Source organism: Rhipicephalus microplus, chromosome X (genome assembly GCF_043290135.1).
Source record: "Rhipicephalus microplus isolate Deutch F79 chromosome X, USDA_Rmic, whole genome shotgun sequence".
Lineage (NCBI taxonomy): Eukaryota > Metazoa > Arthropoda > Arachnida > Ixodida > Ixodidae > Rhipicephalus > Rhipicephalus microplus.
The window spans coordinates 135,726,760-135,741,590 of NC_134710.1; the positions used below are offsets into that span (position 1 = coordinate 135,726,760).

At 48.1% G+C, this 14,831-nt stretch overlaps 1 protein-coding gene across 1 annotated transcript; it reads left to right on the top strand.

The window, feature by feature from the left end:
* Positions 1-9,345: 9,345 nt before the first annotated feature.
* LOC119160145 (uncharacterized) lies at positions 9,346-10,588 on the top strand. The gene is made up of 2 exons (XM_075876447.1): positions 9,346-10,512; positions 10,562-10,588. Exons 1-2 carry the CDS (start codon positions 9,346-9,348, stop codon positions 10,586-10,588), a joined length of 1,194 nt encoding a protein of 397 aa, XP_075732562.1.
* The last annotated feature ends 4,243 nt before the right edge of the window (positions 10,589-14,831 follow it).

The following is a 14,831-nucleotide window of genomic DNA, read 5'->3' on the forward strand; positions in this document are numbered from 1 at the left end:
ACAGCTGCGGAAGGAAAGAAGGAAAAACGTAATCCGCGACCTCGGCACCAGCGGCTACGCAGAGGCATTTATTCGCAGAATACTGTGTATAAGAAAAGACACGGGAAACACGACACCAATGGCGCCGCAACGACGCCGCGTGTCGACCAAACTTGAGCTCACGGAACAGCGAACGAAGCACAATGGCAGAACACTGCGAGACCACTCGCAACAAGTTTGCCCCATACCAGTCCCCATGGCACGGTGTAGAGCTCGTTGCGTTGTTTTGTAGTCTTTCTGCATTCCTTGAAGTGCACAAAGAGCGCGAAAGCTTCGGTACGAGAAACCTGAGCGTGGAAACAACTTTGCCATCAAGCCGTTTGCAATGTGGACTGGACGAATGCAACGACATGTGAGGGGCGACGGGAAGTTCTTACGCGCTTCAAAGATGTCTATGAATGGAAAAGTGTCTAAATGGGAACGAAAAAAAAATCTACAAAAACACGGTCATTGCTATGTTGTATCAGTACAACAGAATTGCAAGCCTGTTGGAAAAAGATGGCAGCAATATCTCATAAAGAGACTCGAGAATTAAAAGCCTCTCTGATTGCCGAGAGGTAACAGAATTCTTCGACCAATAAATTTATTTCCGCGAGTGATAAAGGATCACGTACGACATGAACGGTGCGTTTCTGCCTCCTTCCTTCTTGAAATATGACCGCGACAATTTTCATGGTACCTTAAAATACGCCGCCGCTGTTTAACTGGTAGCAAATGACATGACAAAAGCCCATAGTCTGTGCCATTGCTACATTTTAACAAAACTTGAAATTCAGCCAGATGGCGCATTGCTATCGGGAAATTTCAAGCGCAAACTAATGCTTCCACATGACGTTCACAAGCATCTGTCCTGTCTCTCTCGTTCTTGTTAACGTCTTGTTTGGCGCTCACAACTTTCCCAATCGCCACAATTATTCAAGAAAAATCTGAAGTGGCATCTGATGCACAAGCAGTTCAACGCAATAGAAAGACAGAATGGGTGCTCGATTGCTCGCGAATCGTGCTGCTTTCTCGTCCTTGAAGCCACATTAATTATAAAACCGGAGCTTAGCACTCATACTCCGTTGATTAAGTAGATAATCATAGATCAAGCTCAGTGTGGATTCCGATGTCGCGTAATAAATGTGAGCTGCAGTGCCACATGTGTCACAACATGCTGCAGAACCCAATTCCATGCCTTCGTACCGTCATGCTCGTTTAATACGAACGTTTGTAGATTGGACTACAGAAACAGCATTAAAGACCGAGAATTATTTAATTCTTCCGTTCATTAGTAACGCACTTCGTTATGCATTCTTCTGTTCTCTGGGAGCAGGTCACGTGAGTTTTGTAGCATGAATTAACATAAATTGCTGTTTCTATTTTACCACAGTCACCGAACGGTGTACAATATAAAGACATCACCTGCATTAAACTTCGTGTCAGCACAATGTATACAATGCTCAATTACATCGCAAAAAATACGTGTTTCATGCAAAGAATTTCCTAATGCTTCGTTAGATATTCAACCGTTAAAATTAAAAATAGCACCACCGTGAACGGGATTAACTCCGTGACCAAATTTCAGTGCAAAAAGCGCTTGAATAACTGCACCTTGCAGGTATGCAATATACATTGCATGAGGTTTTAGATGTATGGTGACTTCATTAGTTCAGGTTACATTGTTTTTGTAGAATTAGCTTTTTAGTCACGTTTACTATGCTTTTTAATGTTAATATTTCACCTCATCAGTCATTTAGTGATGGTCATTTCATTTCCACATCCTTAAATGAGAGTTATGAATAGTTAATATCCAAGCATTTTTTAAAGATATATGACTGGTTTTTATCAAAGGACCAACCCTAGAACGAGTTCCGGGAAAGGGGGAGATAGTAACAGTCTTATAATGCGAAAAATAAAATTCTCGGCTATACAAGCTGGAACGTCAAGAGGTTTTAAATATTCGGAACACTAGGTCGGCAAAATAAATGGAGCCCACATAGACCCACTCAGTAAATGTGCTTTTATCTTATGACTCGATATAGGGCCCATCCTATAGCCGGAATTTCGGTCACCTATAAAAATATTTTTCTCTGCAAAACATTTTCGCAATAGACAGCTTTCAATAGAGCAAATCAGCGCGACATTTTTTGAATACACCTGAGATAGTGGAATGACCGATCAAACTTTACGTGAATACCTATCACTTTTCGTCTCCACTGTCTCTTTCCAAGTTGGTGTTCTTCCTTTCTTGACATTCAACTTAACAGCATTTTAACAAATCCGCATCATATTGGTTCTATAGAAGAAAATAGCTTGTGGTATACGCATCTCAAATCAAACTTGGGCGTGCACTTACGCCCCATCTCACTGTTTTGTATCGATCATTTCAGCGTTCTCATTTCACTTACGGCATTGTCACGTGGTTGCGACGGCAAAAAATATGGTACGTGGGTTGCTCAAGACGACACTTTTTATTGAGTGAACATGTGCATAGGAAAGTGCAAAGTACTAGAAATCCGTGCTTTACACAGAAAGCGGTAATTAGAGCATTGGTCGTCGGTAAAATGATCTGCGCAAAGGTACGTCGCCATTTATACGCGTAGCATTCATATCGTAGGTGTCTCAAGCTTATCAGGAGATTCTAAAATAATGTAGAGTTTTCGCAGACAGCCAAGCGTCCTTTGCGAAAGGAAACTGATTAATATGTGGTGTTTAACGTTTCAAAACCACCACATGATTATGAGAGATGCCGTAGTGGAGGACTCCAGAAATTTTGACAACGTGGGGTTCTTCAACATGCACCCAAATCGCAGCACATGGACCTACAGCATTTTCGCCTCTATCGAAAATAAAGCAGCCGCAGGTGGGACTTGATCCCACGACCTGCGGGTCAGCAGCCGAGTACCTTAGCTACTGAACCACTACGGCAGTGCCTTTGCGCAAGACAGTGACATAAAAATACAAGTGAGCGTGGCAGTATAATAATGTTGCGATAAAATTTCAGCAGATGACACATGTTTCACTGTGGATGCCATTTTCATACAGAACCGTCAGTGGGTGGCCACGCGTTGCAAGGTGGATCGACGTCTTTGGGTATTTTGAGTAGGATAAATTTCTACCTAAAACATACGGCGTGACGACAGCACTCACGTTGACTGTAAATATTAATGAAACGAAGTGCACGCTTCGGTGGGATGATATGCATATCATTAAGAAGCTGTTGTGTATTTCTCAAAGGTCGAGGTCCTTAATGGTCGAGTGACCCTTCTCTATCACGTGCTGGGTGAAAGGAATATATCCATGTAATGTTTACAGCCAGCCTATTGACCGCAACAACTGACGGTGTCGGCCGACATCACTCCTGTAAGTCTATTTAGTGATGTATCCGTTACAGTAAAAAGTAACTAAATACCTCACTCGTTACTCAAATAAGAAAAAGGGGAATGTTTCACGGCTCCACGTTATATAGATACATAAAAAAGGAAACGCACTACCGTTACCGTAACCGAAAAAAACAGAACGAATGTTACCTCTGCCGTAGCTCCGGAGTCATCAGTTTTAATCAATGTGTCTTTGCTGCAGAAACCCACAATGATAATTTTAAATCTCAAATTTATGTTTCACACATACTAACCCAAGCAAGGATTATACTCAAAATGTTCAGTTAACGAGAATTATTTGTACAAATGTACTGAACCTTAGCAATGTCATATAGAAACTTAATGATGCCTGCACATGTGATGGCTTCTGACTCTGCAGTGACACAGGATGAAACCATTTTTTTTATTGGAGCATTATACACAAAGTGAGGTCCAATAATCCACGGTATTCATGAAGAAACTATCACTGAACTCTCAAGAAATTTACAAATATCGGCCTTTTCTTGATCCTTCAGCACCTCCAATAAAGCAAGTCGAAATCGCCACTGTTGGACCTAGCCACCGGAAGGGCCCACCGCGCGCCAGTAGGCAATCACGGAGGCCTACATTGGTGCCTTTTTATTAGAGAGGGGGGGGGGGATCGGAAGATGTCGTGGGGAAAAGGGGGGACACTTACAAGCTTGTGACACCAGATGTGCCTTGCCGAGACGTAAGTCTAGAAAAATCACGTCTTGCAACACACATCTTGCAACAGCAGCCTTTTTTAATATGTTGCAGGTTTTAATTTTGTTTATATAAGAATTCAAATCATGCCTAGAAATCAAATATACAAAAAAACAAAGGTTCCCAGCACTAGTAATTGCATTGTTCTGTTGTGTTTTTTCCGGAACAAGTCGAGAGTGGCAGTTGCTATTTCGATTTCTCGCACATCTGATGGGTATTGAGCACGTGAACACGCTACAAAAAAGCATTGAACAGTTGAATGTTTTATACATACTTATCAAGCATTTTTATTTGTGACGTTTTTATGAGAAATTTTAATGGGGCCCACTTGCAAGGGGTGTTTCCCTCCCCTGACCAAACACCAAGGGGTCGGGGAGTCAACGTTTTCTGCAGGCGTGGTCAACGGACGCCCAGCTCGTGACCAGTATGGGTTGTGTATCTGAGCAAATATTGCATTTGCTCTCATCTGCACATATGACCATCGACAGGTTTTTGTCTTGGGGGGATGCAAACCCTTCTTTCAACTTGCATCACGACTGAGGGAGTAGGTCGTGTTGGTGTCGCTAGAGTGGGTAGCAAGTGCTGGTGGAGCTTGAAGGGTTCAAGTGTCCTTTTTGCACCACCCGCCTCGCCCACGCCCATGTCTACACTTCATTCATTGAACACTGCGCTGAGAACTAGTTGAATAAATGCGCAGATTTGTTTCCTTCCACATCCTATACCGCTGCATAAAAGATTCTCACATTGTGAAAAGTAGGTATTTTGATTCGTTTGAAGGAAAGTTACATTCAAAGCATGACAGATACTCAAAAAATCGGTTTCATGCAATCGCAATAAGAAAACTCGAAGCAGAGGTGCTTCTTTTTTGTGCAGCGTACAGTGTAAAAGTAAGATCGGATTCGGAAAAAGCGAAATGAGTGACGTGCGTCACTGCTTGCTCATTGTTCAATGAAAGAAGGTTTCATAAAGTATGACGTAGCTAACAACAGCAACAAACTGCTGCATCTTAAATTAAAAAAAAGCAAAGTGCTGCACATTCACGGTAGAACATGCACTTATATTGAAATACGCGTTATTTTTTATGAATGCAAAATAAAAACTATTTTACCAAACGCTTTCCATTCATAGGGATGTGGATACATCTGTGTAGTGTCATTTATGCTATTTGGATGAAAATCCCTGAATTTCAACGAATTGAGTAACCTGTGGCAAAAGAGCCTTTTGAATTTTCAGTTTCGGTTTCTGCGCCGCCGACGCTGCCGCCGCCGACGAAAATTGGCCGCACGCCGCCGCCGATGAAAAAACCGGCGTGCGCCGACAACGCCACCGCCGCCGACTCTGGACGACCCCCACGCCGCCGCCGGTCGAAATCGCCTCGGCGCACACCTCTACTGGTGGTGCAGGTGATTTTCAAACTTTAACCCTTTCGGCCCTGGCGGTGTCAATTGACACCACCGCACGATATTTGCCCTAGTATCTCGGAAACGTAACCAATACTGCTCATTTTTGGAGGCGTATTTCTTGAATGATCCCCACTGCAATTGACACCAATATTGCGGCACGTTTGTCGAGGTAGCAGCCACAAAGAAGAAGCGCGACCGAGGTCTTTCGTGAAGCCGAGGTGCGTAAGTTGAGGCGGATAAGTGCCATTTTCGGGACGACGTACCGAAGCTGTTTCAGTGAGTATTAGGCTGAAAAGTGAGACGTTGGTTTTCATTTTGAGTACACCATTGATTGGCAGCAAAAAAGAAGCCATTTTTTTCTTTTCCCAATCACTGGGCCCTAATTACCTAATTTGATGTTACACTAATTAATCCAATAATGCTTGTACCAGTGGCTCAATTTTTTTGTTCCTGGTCTTCTGAGGTCATAACTACGAGAAACACGCGCACAAAAAGTGTATCCAACTAAAATAAAAAATCCAGGGCTTAAAGGGTTAAAATATCAACTTCGTAAACCAGCCATGCCATTTCTGGCATATATACTGTACCCGCCACGTGCTTAATTTATGTACCTTATAGACGCGAAGAATTGAAAAGATGTAAGACGATACAATCAATATAACTGTGCTTCACATATGCGATTTGTAAATAAATCAATCTCTATAAGCGGTCGTTATCGATAAGGCTGGGTGCAACGCAGGAAGGAATGGTGCAACGGAAAACATGGTAAAACCGAGGTTTAGAGATGAGTACAGCCGTTGTTTTTCTCCATTTTTCTTTTTCATACCTACAAGTTCAACACTCCAAAATTTGAATTGTCTCACGAATGCAGGGGCGGCGCCAGGATGTTTTTACTGGGGGGGCAACCACGAAAAGTGAGTTCCTCCGGGGGGGGCAAGCTAGCTCTGCTCCTACTAGGTTTTCAATATATGCTTCCGGGCACTTGGGTGGGCATAGGGGGGGCAGGCGAGAATTTTGGGGGGGCTCCAGCCCACCCTTGCCCCCCCCCCCCCTGGCGCCGCCCCTGCACGAATGGAGAGTGTAAGATCGCACGTTTCGTGCTTGCCGACATACCATTAAATGTCTGCAGTGTATTTCATTGTGTACGTACAATAAATGATCAGACAACAGCTACTTTTCCTCTGAAGTACCTATTTCATATGATTATATCGTTGCATTCGTCGACTCGTAAGCCCACCACAAAAATAAATTACAAAGAGATTAAACGTTCGTTGATTGACGAGCACCATCGAAAGGCGTTGAAGACAGCGAAGGGTGTTACATTGCGTTCAAACCAAGCCCGCAGTTCGTGACACACGTAATTATGGGCGTTGCCGCTTTGTCCAATGTACCCGCACCTAAGGTTCATAGATGTAACCTGTTCTATATGAAAGCAGAGAACACCTAATAAAACATATTTCGTCCAGGCACTTTACCCACTCCACCGCACAGGCGCCACGGGTTTCTTTGTATGTTCAGTTCTCATTCATCATCGGCGCCAATTCGACGCGGAAGAATGCGATGTGTGACGTAGGAGCACTGCTGTCACAACCAAGTGCGCTAGAAGAAAGAGTGCACAATTTTTTCAGATACAATGACATGCATTTTACTCTAAACAAACGCATTCTTGCTGCATAAATATCTTCACGGTTTTAAATAAAAAAATTCAAACTAATGTTTTTGTGAGCTCTAATTATTGAAACATTACTGTGGTTGCGTGACTGATTTGTGTGATTATATAATGCATCTCGATATATATTATTTTTTTCCGGCCCAAAATTACGTTGTGTTTGAAAAACCATAGGCCTTTTAGTTAAGATCCTGCCGCCCGGTTCTTGGCCAATCCCCCTTTCTGGGTGTGCGCCAGAGTACCAAGGATCATCATCATCTCGCCGCACTACTTTTTACTGAGTCATCAGTTTACGAGAGTACGTTGATCACGCCGAAGTAAACGTTCTTTTTGGCTGTTAACCCTCAAGTAAGTGCGTATTCCGCCACTAGTTAGCTAAATACACGCTTTTATGTGTGATGAGCTTGGTTAGATTTCCTATTTTTGCGCGTCCAGGAAATTTTACCGCGTCGGAGTAGCTTGGATTGGCGCCGTCTCTCATAGGCCTAGCGCCGGCATGGTCGAAAACACGACTTGCTGTACGTGGCCGGAAATGTATGTGTATTCACCCTGATCGTAGGTCAGTGCGTTTGAAGAACTAGCTACGCTGCAGAGCGATTGGGTGTTCGTTTTCTATAATCGGAGTGGACTTGCGAAGTGCTGTCATAGCCGGCCAAGCCGGCAATTGTCTCTTTATAGGCCTAGCCTTGGCGTGATTGGTTGCTCAGTGGGCCTAGGATAAATTATTTGATCGCGTTTCGAAGTCAGTCTTATCACGTCGCTGAATTGAACAGTTTTCTTGAGGAGGTAGTTTAGTTTCACGACGCTTGCGGGTGAACGTCTTGGTTCATGATAGAGTCCACCCGTTACGCTACAGAGGTCATCAGCTGGGCGTGCCTGACCATCCGGCGTTTTCTAAAGACTTTTGCGCCTCATAAACTGTCCGCATGCGCGATTTGACGTGGGTCAGTGCGAGTTGAGCGGTGTAAATTGGGCGAACAGAAGTAAGGCCTGCACCTTGTCGGAACTTCATTAGTTTCGGGTGTCTCGCACTGCACGACTTTTGAACTTGACACGTACAGCTGTGAACTGGTTTTAGTTGGTGCAGCTTCATCAAACGGCCCTAATACTACGAAGAAATCAGCTCACACGTAGGAGCGTTGCATGCCAAAACGTATAACCACTATTTCGCACCCGTTTCACCTGCTCCCAATGAAAATAGAAAACCTCTGCTACGTGTAATGGGTACCCTAAGCTATTGCAAAAAATATCGAAGCGATTGTGGCACCGTGTTTAGAACATTCATAAATTGGAAAACCTTCTGAATCTAATGGGCTGATTGAGCGAGTGGTGGTGCTGAACGTCAAGTTACTGTGGCTATAAGTGCCACCTCACGCGGGTTGGCGCGACGGCAAGGTTCCTTTTGGCGTTGCATAAGTGGTTGCCAGACTGGCACCGCCTTAGTAGAGGCGGGTACGGCGCCTACGCCTCAGTGCTGCGCTGTGTGCTCAGCTGCACGCGAGGCTGCACCAAGCTTGCACTGTCAACGTAGGAAGTGCAGGAAAATCGTGAACCAGTGGTGCATATCTTCCGCACCTTTCGAAATCAATGGCAGGGTTCAGGGGTCAATGCTGCACCGCTGAAATGAATGATAAGGTGCAGCACCTCGTGAACTGCTTCACGTGGTGGCGCCGAACAGAACAGGCCTATTTTCTGCAATAGCGTGATGCACATGTCTCAGTTCAGTATCTGTACTATGCGATCTCTAGTGCGAATTTAAAATTAACTGATGTTTTGCTCGCAGGCAGGATTGTCTGTTAAGGTTTTCCATACGGTCACGCCAACCTTTTGCCTCCTTATTTTGGTCAGGTTCATTACTTCGTTTTACACTCCTTTTGAGGTGATTCTGCTACTCATGTGCCAATTTATTGCATGGCTAGTGTTGTGTAGTGTGACTGTGGCCGCTAGGTTTGGCGGCAACAGGAAAGACAGCTACGAACATGTGATGTGTGGCCGCTCCACCTGGCGGCGTTGAAGTGGTTCTGAGATGTTTTTGATACGCATGTGGTCAGTTGGTGTTTGCCGGCGGAGTGAGGCCTGGCGTAAATAAACGTTCGTGTCCCTCAACCCACAACATGTAACACTGGCGACTAGGATGGGATAGGTCGGTATGACGTCCAGCGCGGCAATGGAGGACGGGCGGAACCCCGGACAACGGGAGGCCTCCAGCAATGGCTCCCTCGAGCAATTCAACTTGTCACAGCCGGACGAGTGGGAAGACTATGCTCAGCGGTTCGAATTCTTCCTGGAGGCGCAGGGCATTACGGACACTGGAAAGAAAAGGTCGACGTTTCTCAGCCGTTGCGGGGCCGCGACGTTCCAGTTGGCCAAGGCCCTCGTCGCGCCGGTCCAGCTGAAAGATACGCCGTACGAGGACATCATCGCTGCCCTTCGAAATCATGTTTCGCCGAAACCACCGGAATTGGCGCGGCGATACGAGTTCCATCGCAGAGAGCAAGCAACCGGTGAGTCCGTCGCTGCATACCTCGCGGCTCTGCGAACGACTGCACAGCACTGCAACTTCGTTAACCTTGATAAGGCACTTCGAGACCGTTTCGTTTTTGGCCTGAGGAACGATAAAGCTAAACGGCGCATTTTGGCGAAAAAAGAAGTGTCGCTCGCCTGCGCCGTCGAGGAAGCTACCGCTGCTGAGGCCATCGACCGTGAGGCCAGCCAGTCGCGACTAAATGCAACCGCGCCGCGTACCGAGCCAGTGCACCAGGGAACGGTCGCCGACTGTGGAGAGGACCAGGACGGCCTCGAGGAATGTGTTCGTCAGTTACGTGCAGACACCAGTCAACGCAGGGACGCAGGACTGGGGGGCGGATCTTGTGCCGGTTGTGGGGGGCCGCACGAGCGCCGGTTGTGTCGTTTCCGTGATGCGCAATGCCGAGGTTGCGGAGAAACAGGGCACATAGCCAAGGTCTGCCGGTCTCAACGGAAGCGGGACCGCCGTGCAAATTTTGAGACAAATGGCAGGACGGACAATTCGCGGACCACTCCGCGTGCGAGTACCTCGTACTGCGACAACCTCACGGAGACCGCCATCCACGATGTGCCCCAGCCCGGGACAAAGAAGATTCACGTTGCTGTCGAAATCGAAGGTGTGGAATGCGAGATGGAGGTGGACTCGGGATCCACGTTTTCGCTCATCTCCGAGGCTACGGCCAGGCAAATCTTCCCGAATGGGTGCATCCCGAAGTTGAAGCAACTCGGCGTCGTTATGAAGGACTATCAGGGAAACTGCATAGCAGTGCAAGGGATGGCCACAGTTACAGTAAAATTCAGGGGTTTTGCTGGCCCACTGAAACTTGTCATTGTCAAAGGGCAGCGTCAAAGCCTCCTTGGACTAGACTGGTTTCCAGCATTAGGAATTAAGGTCACCGGAGTGCATCATGGACGAACTGGCCACGGCATTTGACAAGCTGTTTGAGGAGTTTGCTGTTGTCTTTGACGGGGGACTGGGGTGCTACAAGGGACCACCTGTGAAGTTGGCCTTGAACCCGGAGGTGGTGCCAGTCCGCCTAAAGGCAAGGAGGGTGCCCTTTGCACTGCGCCAAAAGATCGATGCCGAGCTGGACAAGCTGCTACAGCAGGGTGTTCTGGAGCCAGTGGACTGCGCGGAGTGGGAAACCCCTATTGTCACACCATTGAAGGGAAATGGAGACATCCGCATCTGTGCAGACTACAAGTGTACCATTAACAAGGCCCTCCAGCAGCATGCATATCCGGTGCCGGTGGTCAGCCACGTATTGGCTTCTCTCTCAGGCGGAACCATTTTTGCAAAGCTCGACTTGGCCCAGGCTTACCAGCAGCTGCCTGTCACCGATGAGTCTGCAGCAGCACAGACCATCGTAACGCATCGTGGGGCGTTCAGGGTACGCCGATTGCAGTTTGGTGTCAGTGTCGCACCTGGCATCTTCCAAAATCTAATGGAAACCCTCCTACGTGGAATACCAGGTGTAATTCCATATTTTGATGATGTGCTAATTGCAGGGGCGTCAGGTCAAGGATTGCTCTTTCGCCTTCGCGAGGTCCTTCGCCATTTCCAGGATGCTGGGCTGAAGGTAAAAAGAGAGAAGTGCCAGCTGGGTGTCGCCCAAGTCGAGTTCTTGGGGTTTCGAATAGACGCCGAGGGCATCCATCCGACCCCAGAAAAAACACAGGCCATTCTTGGTGCACCTCGCCCGTCAAACAAGACCGAACTCCAGGCATTCCTGGGACTGGTGAACTTCTATCATGCGTTCTTGCCACACAAGGCCACTGTTGCGGAACCACTACACCGACTTTTGGACAAGAAGGCCACCTTTGTGTGGGGCCAAACACAACAAAGAGCGTTTGAAAGCGTGAAAGAACTCTTGGCATCCAATCAGGTTTTGACGCATTATGATGAGAAGCAACCTCTCATCCTTGCCTGTGATGCGTCCCCATACGGAATAGGAGCTGTGTTGAGCCACCGATTGCCCGGCGGCACAGAAGCACCGGTCGCCTTTTATTCAAGGACCCTGTCGAGTGCAGAGCGAAACTATGCACAGATCGATAAGGAGGCACTTGCCGTGGTTGCAGGCGTCAAAAAGTTTCACGACTACCTGTTTGGCCGGCCTTTTCAGATCCAGACGGACCACAAGCCACTGCTCGGGTTGTTCACGTCTGACCGCCAGACACCACAGATGCTGTCTCCGCGGATGCTGCGCTGGTCTATCTTCCTGAATGGATACCAACATACGCTGCTCCACCGGGCTGGGAGGCACTTGGGCCATGCGGACGGCCTAAGCAGACTGCCCTTACAGCACCAGGGCCACGATGACCCCTCTCCCGCAGAGGTTGTCATGCTCCTGGATGCGCTGCCAGAACCACCCCTCCATGCAGCGGACATTGCCACCCACTCTGCCAAAGATCGCACCCTTTCACGTGTTCTTAACTGGGTCTGGACGGGGTGGCCAAGGGGCAGCATGGGCCCAGAGTTTTCTGCCTTCACATCAAGGCAGCACGAACTGACTGCCCACAAGGGTTGCCTACTCTGGAGTGACCGTGTGGTGATTCCACAAAAGCTGCGGTTCCGGGTGCTGGAAGCACTGCATTCTGGGCACCCTGGTATTATCCGGATGAAGGCACTTGCCCGCAGCTATGTGTGGTGGCCAGGCATGGATGCTGCCATCGAAGAATGAGTCCGATGCTGCTCCTCTTGTCAGGAGACGCGGCCAGAGATGCCTCGAGCACCCGTCCACCCTTGGGAGGCGTCTCGGAACCCATGGTCCCGCCTCCATATGAATTTTGCCGGTCCCTTTCAAGGGCAGACCTTCTTAATCGTCGTGGATTCGTATTCAAAGTGGCTGGAGGTCATCCCAACATCCTCTATAACGTCACAGACAGTAATCAGTGCATTACGGAAACTGTTTGCCACGCATGGTCTCCCAGACACCATTGTCTCAGACAACGGAGCTCAGTTTAAGTCCACAGAGTTTCGAGAGTTCCTGGACAGCAATCTGATCCGCCAGGTAACTTCGGCACCATTCCACCCATCTACGAATGGCCAGGCAGAAAGGATGGTACGCACTACCAAGGAAGGCCTATCTCGCATCATCCAGGGGAACTGGGCACGGCGCCTGGCAGATTTCACACTGCAGCAGCACGTAACCCCACACACGACTACGGGGCGATCCCCGGCCGAGCTCCTGATGGGCCGCAAGTTGTCAACGATGTTGGACCGCCTGCACCCTGATCGGGCCCCAGAGAAGTCCACACGGTTGGCAGATTCCCCGTCCAAACCACGCACGTTTCAGCCTGAAGACCCTGTCTTCGCACGTAACTATGCTCAGGGGCCTCTGTGGATTCCAGCAGTGATCTCCCGTGCAACCGGACCAATATCTCATGAGGTCACGGCCCCTGATGGTCGAGTACTGCGCAGGCATGTGGACCAACTCCGTCGCCGGACGGTCGGGCCTACCCAAACGGCGGGTGCAGAACTGGAAAGACCGCAGCCTGAAAGACGACCGATGTCAACGTCTACCCCTGAAGGCTCGAGTTCTGTCCCGGTGGCCCCTGAGGGCTCGAGTTCGGCCCCTGTGGAGCCAGACGCACCGGGGGAGCAGCCGACTCCTGTGGTTAGCAGTGTGCCCCCACAAGAGGGCGGAACCGTTCCACTGACTGTCCCAGTGGAGGCAAATGACGAGCCTTTAGAGCCACCACTGTGCTTTCGTCGCTCGCAGCGTGCTCGGGGAACCCCGCACCATCTAAGAGACTACGTACTGGCCCTGGCTGACTGCTGGGTTCAAACTTGGAGAGGAGGGGTGTTGTGTAGTGTGACTGTGGCCGCTAGGTTTGGCGGCAACAGGAAAGACAGCTACGAACATGTGATGTGTGGCCGCTCCACCTGGCGGCGTTGAAGTGGTTCTGAGTTGTTTTTGATACGCATGTGGTCAGTTGGTGTTTGCCGGCGGAGTGAGGCCTGGCGTAAATAAACGTTCGTGTCCCTCAACCCACAACATGTAACAGCTAGGCTCATCTTTAAAGGGGCCGTGCAACACTTCTGGAGCATGGTCTGAAAACTCGGCTGATTGGTAGTGGAGGCGGCCTGGAATTCACAAATTGTCAGTCGGCTAACAATTGCTTTCTCTTCTCTTGACCAATCACGGCAGATGCTCAAAAATTTCTCGTAAAATGCCCATCTATCATCCTTTAGCCGATTTGAACATGGCACGCTCGGTCGTTAGAGATCGCCCCAAAAGGCCGAGACATGTCCACGCGTGCGCGCGATGCGATCACGCTAACAAGGCCGCGCATTCAAAGAAAAAAAATATGCTCAACATCACTAGGCGCACGTGAAGTTTTTTTTTTGCCTCATGCTATCTCTCCTTGCTTCTGGCGCTTTTCGTCGGGACAAGAAGAGAGAACGCCATTGCCACATGCAAGGAATCTTTTAACTCCGCTCGTACTGAACGGATTCTTGAAATGTTTGTCATTGAATTCGTGAGACAATAAGATCTTCCAGTGAATTCATAAAATGTACTTGAAAAAGTGTTTTGGGGGCCCCTTTAAGGGGTACTGAAAGAATTTTTCACTTGTTTCTTTTTCTTTCTTTAGCGTCAAATAAGCCAAGACTTTGAGAGCGTAGGAAATGTACTGGTATCTTGTTTAATGAATGAGTGTGCCACGTACAGTCAGCCAATGGCTGCTAGATGTAAGCGCATATGCACCCTGAAAACTCGGAGCATGCTTTTGAAACCTCGTTTTGGTTCCTACTGTACACTGACGTCGAGACATGGTATGAGTGAGCTGCATCATCAGGTGGTACTATCTGCAAGCGAAAGTTTCCTTGATGTATCTTCGTTCGTACGTAGTATTCATTTGTCTGGTTCGTTTGCTGTGCACAGTACGTTGCTGTCACGCTGGACGCAACTTCAAGATTCATTATTTGCAAGTCTGACGTAACCATAGTCTTATATCGTTAGGTCTGAACGACACTAGACACTGACAAAATGCGGGTACACGCTTTGGTGCGCTCTCTCTTTGTCTTTTATGTTCTTACTGAAAACGTTTTACATGCGTAAGCAGCGCAAGTGCAAGACTGTATTTGGCATGTTTTACGAATCTCAA

Bases quoted from the DNA above. Each gene is read 5' to 3' on its own strand.
- LOC119160145 (XM_075876447.1), top strand. From the start codon at position 9,346: ATGACGTCCAGCGCGGCAATGGAGGACGGGCGGAACCCCGGACAACGG. The intron at 10,513-10,561 runs GTAAAATTCAGG...TCATTGTCAAAG, and splicing joins AAGGGATGGCCACAGTTACA to GGCAGCGTCAAAGCCTCCTT.